The 23020-nt window shown below is 36.4% G+C and overlaps 1 protein-coding gene across 10 annotated transcripts in view; it reads right to left on the bottom strand.

Annotated features, from left to right (window-relative positions):
* slc8a3 (solute carrier family 8 member 3) overlaps positions 1-21705 on the bottom strand; it is a 45596-nt gene extending 23891 nt beyond the window's left edge. For all 10 annotated transcript variants that reach the window (XM_073833772.1, XM_073833774.1, XM_073833776.1 and 7 more), the window contains exon 1: positions 19867-21705. In XM_073833772.1, coding sequence (XP_073689873.1) covers positions 19867-21638 — 1772 coding nt within the window. In that variant the 5' untranslated portion in view covers positions 21639-21705. The remainder of the gene's footprint in view (positions 1-19866) is intronic.
* Between the last annotated feature and the right edge of the window lie 1315 nt (positions 21706-23020).

Raw genomic sequence — 23020 nt, 5'->3', positions numbered from 1 at the left:
AGTAACACAACTACCAAGTTCAAGGCGCAGAAAGGTAGGAAGAACATTGTTAAAATAGTCCATGAGATTTCAGTGGTTAAACAGTAATTTTTGAAGCAATGAGAATACGTTTTGTACGCAAAGAAAACAAAAACAACAACTTTATTCAACAATTTCGACACACGTTCAGGAGAATTCCACCACTGAATAAAGTAATTTTCTTTGTGCACAAAATGTATTCTCATAGCATCATAAAATTACAATTGAACCACTGATGTCACATGGACTATTTTTGTGATGTCCTTACAACCTTTCTGGGCCTAAAGCGAGTCAGTTGCATTGCTTTCTATGCAGGGTCAAAAATAAAAAATATCTTAATTTGTGTTCTGAAGATGAACGAAGGTCTTACAGGTTTGGAACGACATACGGGTGAGTAATTATTGACAAAATTTTATTTTTAAATGAACTATCCCTTTAAATCATGATATTTGAGGTTTGTTATTTCTATCTGCTCTAATGCTCCCCACTTCAGCCAAGGTTACTATCGTTTTCTTGAACTGACAAAACACAATCAATATATTTCTTAGTAGACCTGACTACAAATGTCGTCTACTGTAGACATAAAAGAAATATTAGAGATTGATTGATCGATCTCAAATGCTTTGTTCACACCGCCCCAAACCTTCTGCGCTCGTTTCACACACTCATTTTGCAAGTAGTAAAACTGGAGCAACCTGTGTAGTCAATATACGGTATAATTACCTTTGGATAAAGTCAGTACAACAGCAAGAGACAATATAGCAGTAGCAGTCAAAGTAGAAAGAAAAGCTGAATAACATTCAAGTCCATTCATCTTGTCATGTTGTGGGCTGTGTGAGGAAAATGCATTTACGTTCATGCATATCCAGTTTTCAAGACCACTTAGTCGTTCATTCAATCATACATAGTGAACGCCACATGTGAGTGGAAATAAATGAAATCAGACACAGCTGTCTCTGTGTTAGTCAAATGGATTCATGAACAACAACAAAAAAAAACACACACTTGAAATATAACAATTTAGACTGAAAAAACATTTTTAAAATCAATTTTTTTATCATACAAACTACACAGAGTGTTTTTACGACACGTAACAATGCCACTGAACCAGACAACTCTCATATTGGTCAATGGCTGAAAATGGTCAATTATTGCCATGTTTTGGGCTGTACTAATCGGTCATAACAGGAAAAAAACATTTACGTTAAAATGTCAAAAATGTACGATAGGATGCCAAAAGTTATAACAAATCAAGAAGAAGAGTGCAAAAAACTGTCTGGGGAACAAAAGGCGTTTGTGGTTGGCCAAACAGAACCAGGATTTCCAGAAAAAGAATCTTGGCAAAATTTGTGTTTGTTCTTATTATTTCTGGTCAGGTAGGCGAAATATTAGGCTAATATCTTAATTAATACTGCTTGTACATATCTTTACCACCTATTAAGTTTCTCCAAATATTGCGCCCTTTCCAGCTTACTAAGTCCTTAGCAGCTTCCACACACTTTTTCCATGATTTAGACAACATAAATTAGCAGAACTATGTATTCAGTAGTACATTAACCGTACAATCCACGCAGTGCATCCAATATGGCTGTGCATCCGGGTAACTGACCAAACCTTGACATAAGTGCAAACTCTCTATATGGCAAATGTGGACTGGCAAATTTTACAATTCATATGCTTTTTGACTTATTTTTGACAATATTACAAAAACACAAGTTTTAGTTGCATATATCATAAAAAAAAATATTTTTACTCCCTGTCTGAACACAGCTTTACACCATGTCCTAACCAAGCGTAATACAGTGAAAAATAATAAAATCTTGCTCACGTTAATGAGAATTGTGCCCTAAACAGCTGTGCCCATGATAAGCAGTGGGACATTTTGTGTTTGAATTTCCTAATTAATTTATTCGTACAAATCTAAACCTGAGATATTTTAGCGCACACAGAGTCTCTAATCAAACACGCACCTGAACCGGCTAATCAAGGGTTCAGCTGAAAATGATGTGTTCAGATACAGTGGAGGCTAAATTTCTCAGGTTAACAGATCTAGAGTGGGAGAAAGAAAAAAGCAGGAGCAAACTGAGAAGATAAAAAGAATTGAAAGACCAAAATAAATGAAGTAAGAGTTCATAATCGCTAACATTTATATATCCACCTTTTTCTTCAATGCGGAAGTAAGCCTATGGGTGAGACTTCAGTTCATTAGCCGATATAGGGAAATAACGAGCAGAATAACAACGTGCAGTAAACAGTAAAACTATTTGCACTACAAACCAGTATGTTCATAATTAAAATAATACATTGAAATATGGTAAGACACAACAGTTTACAATATTAGGCAGCAAAACGAGCTGCTTTGTACAGCTAAAAATAGCTGGACGCTGATGAGACCGGATCCCAGACCCATAACATTTACAAATGGCCACACTCATTTTTTCGTGAAAAATAAGGTGGATTGTAGCCTGGAAAAAATCCAGACCCTAATCTATTAAGATTAAGGGTCTGGCATCGAGCAATGAAAAGAGCCTAACTTGAGGGGCGGCACCAAGCATGCATTTGAAACTCTCACTGCACGCAATTGGATAACGCCACGACCAATCACAACAATACACGGTGATACACACTAACTGATAGATTAAACTCTTGCCGTATCCAGTCGGCAAAACAGCAAAAACGTCCTTCTTGCAAAGGAACGATTCTAGCGCGGTTTTCTGTTCCTCTTTTATATGAAAAGCCAAGTCTAACTCGTTCATTGTAGCGGCCAAAGCCGTTTCAAACAACTGGTGTTCACGTGTAGCCATCTTCATTCCGGACGTCGTAGCGCTGTCGTCATCAGTTTAGCTCGCCTCTGTCCTGCCTACATCAGATACACCGATTTGATTGGTTCCCAGAACTGCTTAAGTAATGCAGTAACGTGCATCATTGCTCGATGTCAGAGTGTCTTGCAGAGACGATTCAAATTGTGCTCTCGCGAGACCTCTGGATTTCCAGGGTAGGTGGATTGTTATTTTGGTGTTTATTTGTTTATGTACTAGTTTTATGTAAAAACGCTAACTTTTGCCAGTCCAACCAAATTATGAGTCAAAAGACACATGTTCAAATGGCATTTACTGTTGCTTCTGGTTCATTTGTCACACTAAAAATGAAAGGTCAAGCTGAGTGCTTGGGATTATGGAATACAGTATTCCATGGAATGTACTGTCCTTGGCACGTGAGACATTTGCATGGAATACCCAGATTACCTTCTACAAAATGCACAGCATACAGTCTTATTTTAATATAATTTACACATTATTAAAGTATTTACTAATTGAATTATGTGTATTTTTACATTTTCATTTTAGTCATTTGTTATCTGCTTTTGTATATATTTTTTTTAATATTTCTATTTATCTTTATTTATTTTTGTGTAAAACTACACTCTGAAAAAAGCTGGGTTAAAGGGATAGTTCACCCAAAAATTTAAATTCTCTCATCAATTACTCACCCTCATGTCGTTCCAAACCTGCAAGGAATATTACAAGATATTTTTGAAGAAATCCGAGAGCTTTCTGACCCTACATAGACAGCAACACAATTGAAATGTTCCCAAGTCCAGAAACATAGTAAGGAAAAACAAGCTGTAAAATAGTCCATGTGACATCAGTGGTTCAACCATAATTTTATGAAGCTATGAGGATTCTTTTTGTGAGCAAAGAAAAAAAAAATAACAACTTTATTCAACAATTCTTCTTCTCCAATTCACCTCCTCTCATGCGTCATGGTACTCTTGATAATGGCGAAGGACGTGACTTGGAAGAAAGGAATTGTTGAATAAAGTCATTATTTTTGTTTTATTTACGCACAAAATGTATTCTTGTAGCTTCGTAAAATTACAGTGTAACCACTGATGTCTCATGGACTACTTTAACAATGTCCTTACTACTTTTCTGGTCCTTGAACGTTTCAGTTGTGTTGCTGTCTATGTAGGGTCAGAAAGCTCTCGGATTTCATCAAAAATATCTTAAATTGTGTTCCAAAGATGAACAAAGGTCTTATGGGTTTGTAACGACATTACAGTATGTAATTCATGACAGAATTTTCATTTTTTGGGTGAGCTATTCCTTTAAAAACAACCCAGTGCTGGGTGAAATACGGACAAACTCAGTGACTGGCTGGTTTTTGACATTTTCGGTAGTTTTATTTAACTCAACTAGTGTTTAAAAAGGACTATATTTCTTGCTTAAAATTAACCCTAATTAGGTTGTACATTTAAAAAAAAATCAGACACATGATTACTAGAGGCACCAGAAATAATCAAAAGGTGAACAATTTTTTAAATAACCAATTAAAAAAAAAATTATTAAACATTTTAAAAGGGGTCATCAGATGCCCATTTTCACAAGTATGTGATTCTTTAGGGTCTTAATGAAAAGTCTCTAATATACTTTGTTTAAAAAATTTGCAATAGTACTGTAAAAAAAAACACTCTTTGACCTTGTCGAAATCAGCTCTGCAAAATATCAGCTCATTTTATTGCATGGGCCCTTTAAATGCAAATGAGCTCTGCTTGCCCTACCCCTCTCTGCTGTGGGATTATGAGCTGTAATGTTTACTTTTGCCGCATTTAGCCGTGTTTAGATAAATTTAGCTGCATTTAGCCATGTTTATCGCCGAAACTTGCCAACAAGGGTGGGTGAAGCTGCATCACGAATGATTCACATGAACAAAGATGCATATGTAGATCGGGATCGGCGCTTTCCTTTTAAAAATGAAAGTAACGTTGTCCTCTGCCTCTTAAGCGGCTCAGATGTGGGGAGTAAATGACGACTGCTATGTTCATTATTACATCCAACAACAGAACACCTCAATCGCTCAATTAGAGTCTTCCCCTGCACCTGAGTCACACAATGGCGATCGTATTCGAACTGTTTCAGCTCGGTGAGGATCCAATGACCCCTTTAATAAATGTTAATTTCCAACCTATTTTGGGTTCACTTTCAGCAAGAAATACAGTAATTTTAAGCAATAGTTAGATTAATAAAGCTACCCAGAAGGTTGGATTAAACATTTAACCCAACCACTGGGTTGTTTTGACCCAGCGGTTTTAGAGTGTTGTACTCAAACTTAAACATATTAAATAATTTCAGTTAGCTGCCAAAGCAGCATTTCTCATTTTTTTTATTTAATAATTTTAACATTTTTTATTTAATATGTATTTTATTTCAATTCAGCTTTATTTCAAGTAAAAAATAAAAAAACCGTAAGATCTTCATATATCTTCTGAACAAAAATTTAATATTTTCTAAAAATCTGAGAGCTCTCAACCTTGCATAGACAGCAATGCAACTGACACGTTCAAGGCCCAGAAAGGTCATTATTTTTTATTTCTTTGCACAAATTATTCTCATAGCTTCATAAAATTATGGTTGAACCACTGATGTCACATGGACTTTTTAAACAATATCCTTACTACCTATCTGGGCCTTGAATGTGGTAGTTGCCATTGGTGCCTATGCAGGGTCAGACAGCTCTTGGATTTTATCAAAAATATCTTAATTTGTGTTCTGAAGATGATCGAAGGTCAGTTAACAACAACAACAACAACAACAACACAGTGAATTATCATCAGGCCCTGAGCTGATTGATGGACATCAATGTAATTTTAAAACTAATATAAACTTGCACACACACTCCTCCCACGCGGGCCCTGTGTCAGTGGGGTAGTGTTGTGTGTCTGTGAGGTGTTCTGTGCATATTGGTTGTGTTTATGCAGCATCTTTTCGTCTATATTCAGTAATTCAGACCTGCAGGCATAGAGACACTCTCGAGCATCATTACTGCACCAGAAATATGCAACTAAGAAAACCTCTGTCTCATCTGCGCACAACACACACACACAGATATCCAAATCAAGAGTGAAGAGGAAGGAGAGGGAGAGAGTCTATGTTCTCCCCAGTGTCACCCTGATTATATAAGAGACACGTGCTAAAAATAAACCCTGCAGTGAAAAGGGTGTGTGTGTGTGTGTGTGTGTGTGTGTGTGTGTGTGTGTGTGTGTGTGTGTGTGTGTGTGTGTGAGTGCATGCATGTCTGCACTGATGGGCAAATACACACACAACCAGAGATACACGTTCACAGACTAATTTGACTCAACGCAAACACACACACTGCTCACACACACATGCCTGCAAGCTCCTGCTCTCTGTGGTTGCCAAGGAGACACAGCTTTCTTCAGCTGAAAAGGAGCAAAGCTCTGGCTCCACACACACACTCACTTTAGCCTTCCCAGATACTTTCTCGATTCGGTATGCTAACACACACATTTGTGTGTGAAAATGTCTATATAAGATAACTTACTCTTGTTAGTGTTGTTTCCTGGAGCTCACCTCAGGCAACACTCCACTGGCGGCTATTAACAACAGACCGGAACCTCATACCCCAGGGTGGTCAATGCTAGTGGCACTAATAACATGCTTAGCTAGCTGCTAGCGTGGCGCTGAGACTCAGATGAGGCCACTTATGTACTCAACTGTGAGTACTACCCTCTGATTAACCTGCAACCTACCGGCAGGGCCCGTATTAACACTCGCTAAGTGCAAAATGCAAGTAAAAATTGGCTTTGGCAAGCTAATAAAATGCTTACTTGCCAGTGGCTCGAACTGCAGTGTGATACCTGGTTTAAATCGATTGTAAGGATGGTATATAGTCTGTGATTCAAATCAAAACACATACAAGCTGACATTAACTAAACAAAATTCTATAGGATTTCTAAAGTTAAAATAGTCCTTGTGACAACAGTGGTTCAATTGTTAAATAAAGTTGTTATTTTAGTTTTCTTTGCACAAAAAAGTATCCTTGTAGCTTAAAAAAAAATATGGTTGAACCTCTGATGTCTCATGGACTATTTTATCAATGTCCTTTTTTCTCTTGTGGGCCTTGAATGTGTCAGTTGCATTGCTGTCTATGCAGGGTCAGAAAGCTCTTGGATTTCATCAAAAATGTGTTCTGAAGATGAACGAAAGTCTTTTGGGTTTGGAACAACATGAGGGTGACTAATTAATGACGGAATAATTTTTTTAAATTTACTATCCAGTTCAGCAAGGAAACATTAAATTGATCAAAAGTGAACAGAAAAACTAGGGCTGAAAACGATTAGTCGCGATTAATCGATTCAAAATGAAAGTTTATGTTTACATACTATTTGTGTGTGCACTACTGTGCATTATTTATTATTATGTATATATAACATATATATTTTTCCTTAATATATAAATACACATAGTGTGTAAACATAAACTTTTCTTTTGAATCGATTAATCGCGACTAATCGATTTGCAGTCCTAGTAAAAACATTTAAAATGTTTGTTTTCATTTTTTAATTTTCTATTATCAAAGAATCCTGAAAATAAAAATGTACCATGTTTTCCACAAAAATATTAAGCAGCACAACTGTTTTCAACATTAATAACAAAAAGAAATGTTTTTTTGAGCAGCAAATCAGCATATTAGAATGATTTCTGAAGGATCATGTGACACTGAAGACTGAAGTAAGTTTTCTTTCAAAAACTTCGACCAAACTTTTAAATTGAGTTTTATGCTGCAAAGACTGGATCCTTATATCCCCGACACGGTACCCAGGGAAATATTCCAGCGCACCACTGGTTTGATCCACACAACGATTTACACTCTAGCCACAGTGTTTGTTATTTAAGCATGTCCTTAATCAGCAATTCCTCTGTGGAAAATGGCTGTAGAGAGACTCTCAGATGGGATTCTGATTCACAGTGGAGAGCGCTGTAATCATTTCATTGATCGATCCCTGTCTGTAATGTTACTGCCACTGTTCAGTCGAACTGTCTTTTAGATTACAAAGGGAACTCCAAAGGGCTCCTCCGTCTCTTCCTGTGTATGTTAATTCGAACGGCTCAGTGGTCAGAAACTCAATGAAACTCGTTGATGAATGTGTGCCGCATACTTCAGTCTTGACTATGACCTCAGTTAAAGCTTACAACAATAGTAAACAGCGCAACATTTTAAATGTTTGGGGTCCGCAGGTTAATACTTTTATTCAGGAATCTGGTGTAGAAACTATGTTCGACCAAAAATAAAGAAATGGAAAGTAACACGCTGAATTAAACAGGAAAAAATGAAAACCTAGCTGATCTCATGACGAAAAAGTACTTGTGGGAACTTTTTTGTCAGATGCGAAATAAGTATCAATAATCATATCGTACCAATACGTACCAATAATACATATCACTGCAGTTTCCAACAGAAATTAACACTAGAGGTGGTAAAATAGCGAGCGCTTGTAATCGTTTTCGTACACAGTTATGATTACAGCTCCATACAGTTGAGGTCAAAAGTTTACATCCCCCTTTCAGAATCTGCAAAATGTTAATTTTATCAAAATAAGAAGGATCATACAAAATGCATGTTATTGTTTATTTAGTACTTACCTGAATAAGATATTTCACATAAAAGAAAAGTTGAATTTATAAAAATGACCCTGTTCAAAAGTTTACATCCCCTTGAGTCTCCTTCTTAAGCTTCAGTGAGCGTTTGAACCTTCTGTAATAGTTAAATATGAGTCCCTCAGTTGAGTGAAAAGATGGATCTCAAAATCATAGTTATTGTTGGAAATGGTTCAAATACACAAAAATGCTGGAAAACTAAAAACATTGTGGGGCCTGAAGGATTTTTTCTGAAGAACAGCAGGGAGTTTAACTTTTCAGGACAAAAAATGATCACTAAACAAAAAAACACAGCTGTGGAACATTCAAGTAACAACACAGTATTAAGCTTTAAGGGGATGTAAACTTTTGAACAGGGTCATTTTTTTTAATTCAACTGTTATTTTCTCGTGTGGACTATATGCAAACATCTTTTTATCTGAAATATCTTATTCAGGTCAGTACTAAAACAATAACATGCATTTTGTATGATCCCTCTTATTTTGGTCAAATAATTAACATTTTGCAGATTCTAAAAGGGGGGTGTAAACTTTTGACCTCGACTGTATGTTTCGCTTTCCGGCACGGAACTGGACTTAGGATGTAGAATCCTTGGGTACAAATCCTGTGAAAAACATGACTTACAATGAAAGAGCTGAAAGATGAGAGATCGAAAAACATGCTTAAACGGCATGCTTGCGATTGCGTTTTTACGTCACATTCGCTTTTGTTCATACTATCGGGTTGGTTTAGGTGTAGTGCAGATGGCACATTATTTTAAAACTTCATGGAGCATTAGAGTTATAGCGCCACTTAACGGACATTTCAAGTCAGAACTGCGGTGACACGTACAAAACCAATGTCACAAGAAAAGTACCTTCATCTGTTCCAAAGGGAAAAAAACAACAAACACCTTTTAGTGCCATTCAGTGGACATCTCACATTGAATATGTCACGAATATGTCGCCTTGCGAAAAAGTTCCTGCAGGTACGTTTTCATCATGAGATCAGGTTGACTAAAACTGTATTTAAAAAAAACTGTTTTATGTTCATAGCAATTGAGAAACATAGATTTACAGTAACAGTTAAAGTCAAAATAAACAAGACGTGTGGTGAAAGAAATCTCAATATAATCCTCAATCAATGACATTCCTGTCCAGACAGAATTACATTTTTCAGAGGATCCTGGAGTTTACACAAAAACAGCAGGTAATTTACTCTTTACCAAGGTTGTGAAAGATAAACACAGATGTGTTTTGACAGGATTGAAATCACAAAGTACGTCTGCGAAGCACAAATTCACCTGACCTCCTCAGGGAAAACTAGTCCTGTCCGATAGGACTCAAGAGAGACAGATGAGCAGTGTGCTAGGATCAAACTGAATTTACACTCCTACATATTAAACCGGAGCCCCGAGGAAAATCACACGCATACACAAACAGCATGTCACCATGCAGCTTCTCCTGGCTGGAACAGTACATAATACATAATTCAACATTAGATATGGACACTATCACTTATCTACATCTAACCAAGTATAATCAAAGGTCAATATTGCCAATACTGATAAAAACTGTGATGCTTCAAAGACTTTTCAGTCTGTTCCTCGCACAAAAATGGAAAAGGAACGTCAAAAGGGTTTGAGTGAGTAAATGATGACAGAACTTTCACTTTTGGATGAACTATTCCTTGAAATCCAAAATTATTTATGATTTACATCATATATTCATCCTCTTTGCTGTTCAATCAATTATTCAAGCAGCTCTCCTCATCTGCTCTCTCACTCTCTGTCACAAGGGATTTTTCCATTCACAGGAGTCACTAAGATGTTCGAGCTGATGTCTGGAGTGAATATAGTAAAACAAGAGTGAAGCGAACTCAAATTCTCACAGACATGAGCACAGTTCCTCTCTATATAATTCTAGATCCTTGCATTTCTCTCAACTGTGTCAGACGGCTTGGAGGTTATAAATAAGTAGCGGTAAACGTAGAAGATAGAAGATAGACAGTTTTAAAACACTGCTGGGCAATACGGGCTTTTATAAACTGTGTTGATTTATTATTGTTTAGTATACACTACCAGTCAAAAGTTTTTGAACAGTAAGATTTGTAATATTTGTAAGAAGACTCTTCTGCTTACCAAGCCTACCTATTTAAAATAACTGCTTTCTATTTGAATATATTTAAAAAATGTGATTTATTCCTATTTCAAAACTGAATTTTTAGCATTACTCCAGTCACATGATGCTTCAGAAATCATTTTAATATTCAGATTTGCTGCTTAAAAAACATTATTATTATCATTATTGTTAAAAACAGCTGAGTAGATTTTTTTTTCAGGTTTCTTTGATGAATAGAAAGTTCAAAAGAACAGCATTTATCTGAAATAGAAATCTTTTGTAACATTATAAATGTCTTTATTATCACTTCAGATCAATTTAAAGCATTCTTGCTGAATAAAAATGTATTAATTTCTGAAGGATCATGTGACACTGAGAACTGGAGTAATGAGGCTGAAAATTTAGCTTTGATCACAGGAATAAATTACATTTTACAATACATTCAAATAGAAAGCAGTTATTTTAATAGTAAAATTAAAATTTCAAATTTTTACTGTTTTTGCTGTACTTTGGATCAAATAAATGCAGGCTTGGTGAGCAGAAGAGACTTCTTTAAAAACATTGAAAAATCTTACTGTTCAAAAACTTTTGACTGGTAGTGTAACTAAGCAAAGTGCTATGGAAGCCCATTTCTGTCACAGAATAAATAAATATATTCAAAAAGGTCTGAAAAATCAGAATTGTGAGACAAACACAGAATGCAAAATATGAGCTCAAAATTCCATTTTTTCCCCCTCATAATTCCGAGTTTTACATATCCCAATTCTTACTTTGTTTCTTTTGTTGTTTCCACCACAGAATAAAAAATAATGCTTTTTTATCTCATAATTCTGACTGTCAACTGTCAGCTCATATTTATTCTCAGAATTTTAATATTAAAGAATTTGAATTGTGATTTATAAACACTGAATTGTAAGAAAAGGTCAGAATAGTGAGATAAAAAGTCATAATTTCTTTCTTATTTCTTATTCTGTGGCAGAAACAGGCTTGCATAAAGTGCAGACAGGAAGAACTAAAAGTCAGTACATTAAGTCCAGTGTAGTTCGGGACATCGATCTTGCGAGCCCTGCAGACAGACAGCTCACAGACATCACGTGAGCAGCGTCTTTATCAACATGATATATATATTTTAAAATCTTTTTATTATTGAAATATTTGAATAACCATTTTTTGCGATTATTTTGCGGTTAAATGACAAATTATGCAGGATCGCAAAAAAATGCGACATTTTGTTGATTTTGCATTAAATTCAGCGATCGCAGAATCGCGAAAAACTGGAGGGACTGAATTACCAATGAGCCACATGCTTGTGAAGATCTCATGACAGCAGCTTGTTAACCTTAATAATAGCTCAGCTACCCCTGATGCATTTGCATAAACATGTTTGTGTTTATGAAGAAATCAAGACATAGTCTCTAGAAGCACCTATTTATTCGTCATAATAAATTAATAATGTTTACTTTTCTAAATGATTCATTACACTGTGGAGCTCTGCTATAACTGCAGATTTACAAAAAAGGCTTAAAAGTCCAAAGGGAGGCGAGAGACAGAAAAACAAGGCGAAGAAGAATCAGTGAAGTCTAATGATACACATCCTCTTTCTGCTGTAGCTTTCCTTTCATCATTCTACCAAACACTGACTGAACTACAGGCACAATAATTAAAGCTACTAACACACAAACTCCAGTTACCATCACATTTATACACATTTGGAAGTATTGCATCAGAAATGAGTAATGGAAACGCCATATTCTTAATATGCAAAAAAAGTTTTTACGCTCGGTTCAGGTGGTTTTGACTTGTGTGAAAAAGGGTTAATGTGAAAAATGATAGATGGAAACACATCTATGGGCTTTAAAAAAGTCATGTGACTGTGCAATGGGATGGCATAACCTGACTAACCAGCTACTTGATCTCGTTGCACAGCATCTGAAGTTATGTTATGGTGTTAAAGGGACAGTTCACCAAAAAATGAAAATTTTGTCATCATTTACTCACCCTCATGTCGTTCCAAACATGTATGATTTTCTTTCTTATGTTGAACATGTTTTGAAGAATGCTGGTAATCATTCTTGGTCCCCATTGGACTTCCATAGTATTTCCTTGCAATAAATTTTCATTTTTGGGTGAACTTTTCCTGTTGTCATTTTTGAGTAAAGCCTGTCGTTAAATTATATTTTTGTATAATTGCCTCCCAGAACTGTCTTTCTGCTTTCACAAACAGCATCCACCTCCAAAAGCAATGACCAAATATATTGTGTTTCGTCTGCTCACTTTGAGTCACAAGTAATTTATTATATATGGAAATTATTTTATTTAGTAGCATCTCCTATTTTTCTTAGTGATATCTGGTGCCAGTTTATCAGGAATTGATGATTTTGTCCTCTTTGACTCATTAGACTCACCCACTTTATGTGACTATACATGTATAAAAAAAAATTCCCAGCTCCCATTTTTCCAGTCACATTATTTTTCAGAAATCATTCAAACATGCCGATTTGGTGCTCAAAAACATTTCTTATTATTGTCAATGTTGAAAACAGTTGCGCTGATTAATATTTTTGTTAAAACTGATTTTTTTTTTTTAAGAATTAAACACTAAACAGCATTTATTTTAAATGGAAAAATTCTGTAACATTATAAATGTCTCTATGGCCACTTTTCATCAATTTAATGTGTCCTTGCTATATATTTGAAAAAAATCTTCTGAATAATCAATCAAAACTGCATCTGAATTTAAAGGAGTAGTTCACTTTCAGAATTTTTTTTTACAGATAATGTACTCACTACCTTGTCATCCAAGATGTTCATGTCTGTCTTTCTTCATTTGTAAAGAAATGATGCTTATTGATGAAAACATTTCAGGATTTCACTCGATATAATGGACTTCTATGGTGCCCCCGAGTTCGAACTTCCAAAATACAGTTTAAATGCAGCTTCAAAGGGCTCTCAATGATCCCAGCCAAGGAAGAAGGGTCTTATCTAGTGAAACGATCAGTTATTTTCTAGAAATATTTACAATTTATATACTTTTTAATCTCTACACAGAGTACACACAGAGCTAAACAAGATGAGCATTTGAGGTTAAAAAGTATTTAAATTGTAATTTTTTTTAGAAAATAGCCAATCGTTTTGCTAGATAAGACCCTTCTTTCCTCGGCTGTGATCGTTTAGAGCCCTTTGAAGCTGGATTTTGGAAGCTCAAACTCAGGGGCACCATAGAAGTCCATTATATGGAGAGAAATCCTGAAATATTTTCCTTAAAAAACATAATTTCCTTACGACTGAAGAAAGAAAGACATGAACATCTCAGATGACAAGGGGGTGAGTACGTTATCTGTAAATTTTTGTTCTGAAAGTGAACTACTCCTTTAAATATATTAGTGCTGTCAAACGATTAATCACAAAAAATCATGATTAATCACGATTAATTGCGATTAATCAAATTTAAAAAAGTTTTTGTTTACATAATACATTTGGGTATACTGTGTATATTTATTATGTATATATAAATACAGACACATGCATGTATATATTTAAGAATATATATATAAATATATCAATGATATGAATACAAATATATACATGTAAATATTTTCTAAATATATACTGTATTTGTGTGTATTTATATATACATAATAAATACACAATTTGAAACTTATTAATCGTTTGACAGCACTCTTATATATATATATATATATATATATACACAATATAATACTTAACTGCCAGTGACTATATTTACAGCAAACTCATAAACTACAGCGTCTAAAATTACGTCTAGTAATTCAACCAGACTTTAACCACAGCTACTAGCTCGTAAACTACAGTGTCTAAACTTGGTCATAAAGTAACTTGCCTTTCATCTACTTTAACTATGTGGACTTGAATTACAGAAGGTCATAAACTACAACTCAAATCACACCTCATTATTAATGAATTTAAATAAAGCTTTTTTACTTACAAAAAGCAGTACTACCAAACAACATAAGGAGTATAATAAATTAGATCTGATATAACTGGGCCAAAAAGACACCATTTCTAGTGATCTGAAATGAAAATACTTCAGAGAAAAAGAGAGAGAGAATTGGTTCCTGGTGCATTCTGGTGCATCGTGCTGCAGCATCATGGGAATATAACAAGCACCAGCCGAGAAGGAGATCCCCGGCACACACACACACACACACACACACTCACACACACAAACACTATGCACATGCTCTCTCAAACTCACACTTACACACTGTGTGTAACACAATGACAGCGTACACAGAAAAAAATGGTGAGAGATGGATATAAAGAGACAGTGAGGTGGAGCTCTTTCCTTTACTCTGTCAGCTTTAGTAGGTTGCAAGTGTGCATTTTTCTCTAAATATCCTTTTTCCTGGTCTCCCATCTACTCTCTCTATCTTTCTAAAGGGTTAAAGGTCAGTGAAGAGGGGAAACCTACTATAAAGGACAGAGAGAGATAGATTGTGTATATATACGATGTGCTGACTGCTGACCTTTCTTAAAGCAGACCAGAAGCCTGGATAGCTCCATATGATCAGTTCGTTAGTGCACTGGTTAGAGAGTCGTGATTTAAACCCTGCTGGTGGCAACGGCAGGTGCTTGGTTATGATAGATGCAGATGCCTTTACTCAACTTTCTCTCTGCAAGCAGTCCATCGTCTCAACCGTAACTGAGGAATGGTGCCTGCTATTCGTGTACTAGGGCTGTCACGATACCTTCATCACTATTTACTGTACGACAGCAGCTGAAGTGCCACTTTCTAGACATGATACCACTCACGCTGTTTGGATGCATTGTTCTTTGCGCAAATTTGCAATGACAAGCCAATTGTCTGTGCCTACGGAGATTACTCAGCCCAGTGGAGTCTGAATGAAACTTTTAATTAATTTTTGTGTATCTTTTCTAATTAAAAAGTAGGTAAAGTGTGTCTAAAACACTGGAGGAATTGCATTCATGTCTAAATTTGGTCAGTTCAATCAAGCTGACCAAACTTTTTCATTATCTGCTCACCCTTATGTTGCTTAAAATGTTTTCTACATTGAACATGAGTTATCAATATTGCAAAAAAAAAAAAAAATTCAGAAAAAAAAAAAAAAAAACAGAAATGCTTTGTGATTGGTGGTGACTATATTTTACATTAAAAAAAAAACTAGTGCAGAATAATGATTAATCACGATTAATCGCATCCAAAATAAAGGTTTTTGTGTATATAATATATGTGTCCCTGGACCACAAACCAGTCATAAGGTTAAATTTTACAAAACTGGGATGTATTCATCATATGAAAGCTCAATAATAAGCTTTCTATTGATGTATGGTTTGTTTGGATAGGACAATATTTGGCCGAGATGCATCTATTTGAAAATCTGGAATCTGAGGGTGCAAAAAAAATCTAAATACTGAGAAAATCACCTTTAAAGTTGTCCAAATTAAGTTCTTTACAATGCATATTACTAATCAAAAATTACATTTTGATATATTTACAGTAGGTATTTTACAAAAAAATCTTCATGGAACATGATCTTTACTTTACATAATTTCCTAATGATTTTTGGCATAAAAAAATCTATAATTTTGACCCATGCAAAGTATTTTTGGCTATTGCTACAAATATACCCCAGCGACTTAAGACTGGTTTTGTGGTCCAGGGTCACATGTGTGTGTACTGTGTATATTTATTATGTATATACTGTATAAAGACACATACATAAAGTATATATTTTGAAAATATTTACATGTATATTTTTATATTCACATCATTTATATTATATATAAATATCTTAAATATATGCATGCATGTGTGTGTATTTATATATACATAAATATACAAAGTACACACACATATATTATATAAACAAACACTTTTGGATGCAATTTATTGCGATTAATCGTGATTATACTAATATATTTAAATTCAGATGCAGTTACGATTGATTATTTATGAATTTTTTATATATATATTTAGCAAGGACACATTAAATTGATGAAAAGTGTCAGTAAAGACATTTATAATGTTACAGAATAAATTATGCACTCAAAAACTTTTATTTTGTATGCGATTAATCATGATTAATCATTGCCTAGCACTAAAAATAACAAATAAATCAATGAAACATACATGTATAACAATGAATAAACTCTTTGTCACACGTTTTTTTAAGTTTAAAATGCTGTAATACTTTTAAAATAGTCAATGCAGATGAATGGAGTTCCGGTTAATGCATACAGCACATGGGTAGTTGACACAAAATACTTCTGGAAAGTTGACATGTACTGCAATGTGACACTATAGTCCATTTAAAACTCTTTAATTCATTATGATCCATGCATGTTTTATAATCTCATATTAATTCAGAGACTACTTGCAAAATTTGGAGTTTAAAATTTCATTGGTCTCACCACAGGACCACTTAAAAAGGAAGAAACGGGATTAAAAATGCTGAAACGCTTAATGACCAGACACAGAAACTAAGATAGACACACTCCCTTAAATATTAATATACATTCTATTCAAAACTCTTGATGTTAATTAAAAAAAAAAAGGTCCATGGACACATTATGTGTCAGCTACTCACATACTCTTACATAGACCGTGGGTGGGTTGGAGTGTCATGTGGAATATGCTGTGAATATTCTTACTGAACTATTAATACCCAGCAGCATATCTGGACCAGATAGCACACCACACGTCTCTCTGTCTCTATCTGGTCTGTGTGTTACTGTATTACTGTATCTCTTTCCAAATCTCACATGAATGAACTAGATTAATTAAACACCAACATTCCTGAGAGAAATCTCAGACCCCCTTCCTAAACCTCTGTGGAGGGACTGTGCGTGCTTAAATAGATAAAATGTATGTACTGTTATGTTAAAGTGATTAAATTGCATTTCACTCATATTGGAAGTCACTAAAGATTTACAAAGCAGACAGAATACAAACAGCAGGAAATATGGGACCCTGGACCACAAAAACAGCCATAGGTAGCATGGGTATATTTGTAAGAACAGCCAACAATGCATTGTATGGGTCAAAATTATTGCTTTTTCTTTTAAGCCAAAAATCATTAGGATATTAAGTAAAGATCATGTTTCATTAAGATATTTTTTAAATTTCCTACGGTAAATATGTCAAAATGTAACTTTTGATTAGTAATATGCATTGCTAAAAACTTCATTTGGGCAACTTTAAAGGCCATTTTCTCAATATTTAGATTTTTTTGCACCCTCAAGTTCAGATTTTCAAATAGTTCTATCTCAGGCCAATATTGTCCTATTCTAACAAACTATACATCAATGGAAAGGTTATTTATCAAAAAAGTGACCCTTATGACTGGTTTTGTGATCCAGAGTCACATATGTCTTTGCAACTTCTGGCACAAGTGGCCTTCTTTTACAGCCATCACATGACCAAACATATGAGCAAATCTGATAAACTCAACATCCACAAATCTCAAACATAAAACCCTCAACTACATGCATGCATCCTTACAGTGGCCCCAAAACTATTTGAACACTTAAAGGGTTAGTTCACTCCCAAATTAAAATGGCATGATAATTTACTCTCTCCCATGTCATCCAAGATGTTCATGTCTTTCTTTCTTCAGTCGAAAAGAAATTAAGCTTTTTAACCTTATCCTGGAAAACATTCCAGGATTTTTCTCCCATATAGTGGACTTCAATGGGGATCAGTGGGTTGAAAGTTCAAATTGCAGTTTCAGTGCTGCTTCAAAGGGCTCTACACCACCCCTACACAACTTATCTAGTGAAACGATTGGTCATTTGCTGAAAAAAAAATATAAATGTATATACTTTTTAACCACAAATCCTCATCTTGTACTAGCTCTGTGATCACTACTTCACCGAACATGCAAAATAAGTCAAACGCCCTTTACAAAAAAACTAAAAAACAACGATGTCTGACGATTTTGAAGTTGGAAGAGAAAATGAGATGGAATTTACCTACCTTTTTCAACTGAAGAACTAATCACATGTGACTTTTCCAATGTGATTATGTAATGCAAAGTCATAGACGTGCATCGTAAGACAAGCATTTGTGGTGAAAAAGTACATTAATTTAGATCTTTTCGCTAGATAAGACCCTTAATCCGTGTCCTAACTACATGCGATGCAACGCCGCAACACGGGATAAAAGGTATTTTTTCCATGTTAATCTGAGTTTTTGTCCTAACCAGCTGCGACTGTGACACACAAAATTTCTATTTTAGAAATGGTTTCTATTTCTGCAATGTTGTGGCTGGAAGCACAACATACAAACTGTGACAGTTGTAATCTCAGGCACTGATTATGTGCTTTACTCAATCTTAAAAGTGTCTAATGTGAGTTTGAATATCACATTGCGTGACATTTATAGCTATACTGAAATCAATAATAGATCATTTACCTCAGATCTTGAAAATAAATTTAAGCAAACATATACGTTAAAATTGCAAACCTAGTGTGAACCAACAAGTGTTTTTATGACAAAGATAGTATCAGTCACTAAGTATGTAGTTTTAAAAATGTTAAAAGGTTTAATATTTATGAATTAGATTATAAACTTGTCCATTTCTGCTGTTATATTTCAGTGATTCTGTCGGGTTGCGCTGTCGTGTTGTATCTGGTGTGGACAGCCAAATTGTGGTTGCTGGAATCTTGTCGCATTGCATGTAGTTAGGACACAGTATTATTCCTAGCTGGGATCGTGTGGAGCCCTGAACCTGCAATTTGGACCTTCAACTCACTGGTCCTAATTGAAGTCCACTATGTGGAGAAAATCCTGGAATGTTTTCCTCAAAAACCTTAATTTCTTTTCGACTGAAGAAAGAAAGACACGAACATCTTAGATAACATGGGGGTGAGTAAATTACCAGGAAATTGTAATTCGGGAGTAAACTAACCATTTAAATTGCATTATACATTAAGAAATGTAGTAATGTCTTTGCAAATACACTTTTCATGCAAATCATTTCACAAACAAGGAATTTTAATAGGTTTCCATTAATAAAACAACAGATGTATTGTCCAAAATCAGGGGTAAAAAGCATTTTGATTTAAAAGTATTTAGAATTAAGAATTCTGCTAGGACACCATCACTTCATAAATCTTTTAACTTGTGCAAATTGACATTGCATGCATCTAATGCAATGACATTCCAAACTGTATCCAAAAAACTACTTTTTGTGGCCACTGTATATCTTCAAGCTTTCTAAATCTCACCCGCTTTACCCTTTAGCCTAGACAAAATGGGAATAACTGTGAATTGAATAAAGCATATTTACCAGGTCTCGTCGTTTTTGAACTCTAGCTCTCCATACGCATCCTCGAAGTCCTCTCCGCCGCCCTTAGCGAGTCCCTCCACTGTGTGGAACGGAATGATGACCGTCCCTCTCGCCCCTGACGTCCGCAGCACTTTCACCTCCATGATGCCCACGCTCTCACTCACATGCATGGACTCGCTTTCGAAAGTGAAGATGCCTGCGTGGTCATCGTCGAGGATGGTAACAGTGGCAACAGCAGGGAATCCTAACAAGGCCTTAGGGTACGGCAGGCTACTGGGTGACAACACCTCATCCTCAGTCTCCAGAACGCGCACGTTACTGAGTCGCACAAAGAAATGCTCATCCTCTTCAAAGATGTCGTCATCAATGATGCCAACGGTGATCTCCTTGATAACCTCGCCAGGTTTAAACACCACCGTGCCCTCGGTAAACTCATAGTCCGCTCCGGCGTTCGCCGAGCCGTCTTCCGTTTTATAATCCACATAGATTGTCTTAGTGATGTCGCCACCTTTACGCACTATCGTGAGAAGAACGGCTCCACAGTTCTCCAGACACTGGTAAATGGCAGGTTCGAACGTAATGCGAGACACGAACTCCTCGGGTTCTTCTACGTGAACTTCTTGAACGCTAGCGCTGCGTTTGGCCTGCTCAGCCACATGCTTCTTGAGGATGTTCCCGGCGCCGGTCATCATCCTCGTGGCCTGGATACGATAAAATGCTCTGCTTTTCTGTTGGTGTGACAGTGCATAGTAGTTGGCCATCTCCACCAGCTGGTCCAGCTCTTTCTCCGGGTGTTTCTGCTTCAGGTCCTTCAGGATTCGGATCATATCTCTGCGTGACTCATCCACCTCCTTGCCCTCAATCAGGCCCATCAAGTTAGTAGCAGCTCCGCCATCAACAAAATGAGAATTCATCATCTTTCCATCCATTTCGATGCCTTTGGAACGGTCACCCTCTGTCTCGATGATGACGCCTCTGTGCTTATCCGTGCGATATTTCTTGTGCATAAACTTGTAGAAGAGCAAGCGACGGTCAGCCACCCAAGCTAGAACAACACAAATAGGGAAGAACGCCAAGGTGAGAAGCCCTTCCCATACCTGGACGACGTTGGGCGAGAACACAGCTAAGATCATGTAGAGCCAGATATAGGCAAACATGCTCCACGCCGCTGTAACGAAAAACACACGCAGGTGTTTTACCTTCCGGACCTCCCCTTCTGGGATCACAGATACGCATAGACCGATGATCACAAACATGTTGAAAGCAGCACTGCCTACGATGGTGGATGGGCCAAGTTCGCCGGCATAGAAGTCGTGCCCACAAACCTCAATGACGGAGAGAAGGATCTCAGGGGCTGAGGAGCCCAAAGCCATGAGCGTAAGGTTAGACACTGTTTCATTCCATACTCGGATTGTCGTCGTCGTTGTCTCACCATTTGGACGCTTGATGATGATTTCCTTTTCTTGGGAGGTGATGACTTCAATGGCAGCCATGAAGCGATCTGCGATAATTGACACCCCTAAGAACATGTAGATCATTGCCACAAAGTACACGATGACCCTAGCAATCTTGTCGCCCATTGAAGGGTCCTCGGGGTACCAAATTGGTAAGATGATGCCGGGCTGGCATCGACCCGTCTCCCCGACACATGAGGTGTAATTCGAGAGGGACGGGCTCGGCGTGATTCCCGCCTCTGCGCAGAGGAAGGCTGTTGCCACGCAGACCACACCCAACCAGAGGTAGGCAGAAGTCTTTGTCCTTGAGCGATCCATGCACCCTCTTTCACCTCAAGGGTCTGTGATCTCTAGCTGTCCTTCGGGAATCCAGCACTGGGCTGTCTTTGGTTCCACACGCCACCTGCGAGAGAAGAAAAGCAGGGGGTGAATTAGAGAGCAACAAACCCATCTAAACACCTTCCTTATGGCCGAGGAAAGACATCTGACATCAGCGGTCAGGAGTATAAGCAGCGCAAAAGTAATGTAAGCAAAGCTATCTGAGAATTCAGCAAATAAAGCTATTATACTTTGTTAGATTTGTGAGCAGTGCGTGTGTGTGATATAATATGGTGAAATACTAAAAGTCCACACAGCAGAAAGCTAAAAGGCCTCACTCAGCAGGTGTGAATGTTGCCAGAATAAGCAATGTCCAAAATGACGCACTGGAAAACATCAACAACAGAGCAAGGGCAGCGTGTTGCTCCAACATGCTGCCTACTGAGGTAGTATTTTAAGGCTCTGGTTTCAAAAGGCAGTTTAAACCTAAAATACATTTTGGGGGAAAATTGGTTTGCCCTCAGCGAAAAAATAAACCCAAGATGGTGGATGGTGTTAAATATTCACTGAAAGGAATTATAAAAATGGTTCACATACACATTTTTTGGGCCATTCTACAAAATTGGTTGCAAACTGCTGTCCCACAAACTAAAAACAAAAAAAAACAAAAAAAAAACATTGGCACTTATGTTTTCAAATCTTAGATGTCTACTAAGTTCATTTTATTATATATTGAAACCTACAATCATATTTAAAATATCAGTAAGCTTAATGTATATAAAATCATCATTTATTGGGTACTTTCAATTGGGAGGTGGCTGTCCCGAACCCTAACCCCTAAATTTCAACTTATGAAAATTATATTGGAATATTTTTTTTTATATTTTCTTTGCCTGGTCTTAGCTGGTTTAAGCTGGTTGTCCCACCCTGGCCAGGCTGGTTGACCAGCTTAAACCAGCCAACCAGCCTAGGCTGGTTTTAGCTGTTTTTTCATCAGGGAAGTGACAAAAGTGAACACATAATCTTTTATTTGAAGGGGGGAAAACATTTTAGTACAGTTATGCAAATTGATGGTATTTTAGTATGTTTTAATAGTGTTTTAGTATGCAAGTTAACAAAAGAAGATATTTTAAAGAACTTCTGAAGATGTTCTCATGTTCCAGTGAAAAAGCAAGTAATACAGGTTTGGAACGACAAAAGGGTGAGTAGATGATGACAGAATTTTAATTTTTGGATGTAATATGTCTTTAACTGGGAGGTTCCAGCTCACTAAGTTTTGTAACCGAGGTGCTGTGCGTCTGTTCTGGAAATTAAATGTATGCAGGTTTCACCCAGAGAGCTGGGAATAATTAACTAATATGGACACAGATTATTTCATTACA

This window comes from Garra rufa, chromosome 2 (genome assembly GCF_049309525.1).
Source record: "Garra rufa chromosome 2, GarRuf1.0, whole genome shotgun sequence".
Classification (NCBI taxonomy): domain Eukaryota; kingdom Metazoa; phylum Chordata; class Actinopteri; order Cypriniformes; family Cyprinidae; genus Garra; species Garra rufa.
The sequence above is the reverse complement of the archived record's forward strand: the minus strand, read 5'-3'. Positions and strand labels throughout refer to the sequence as shown.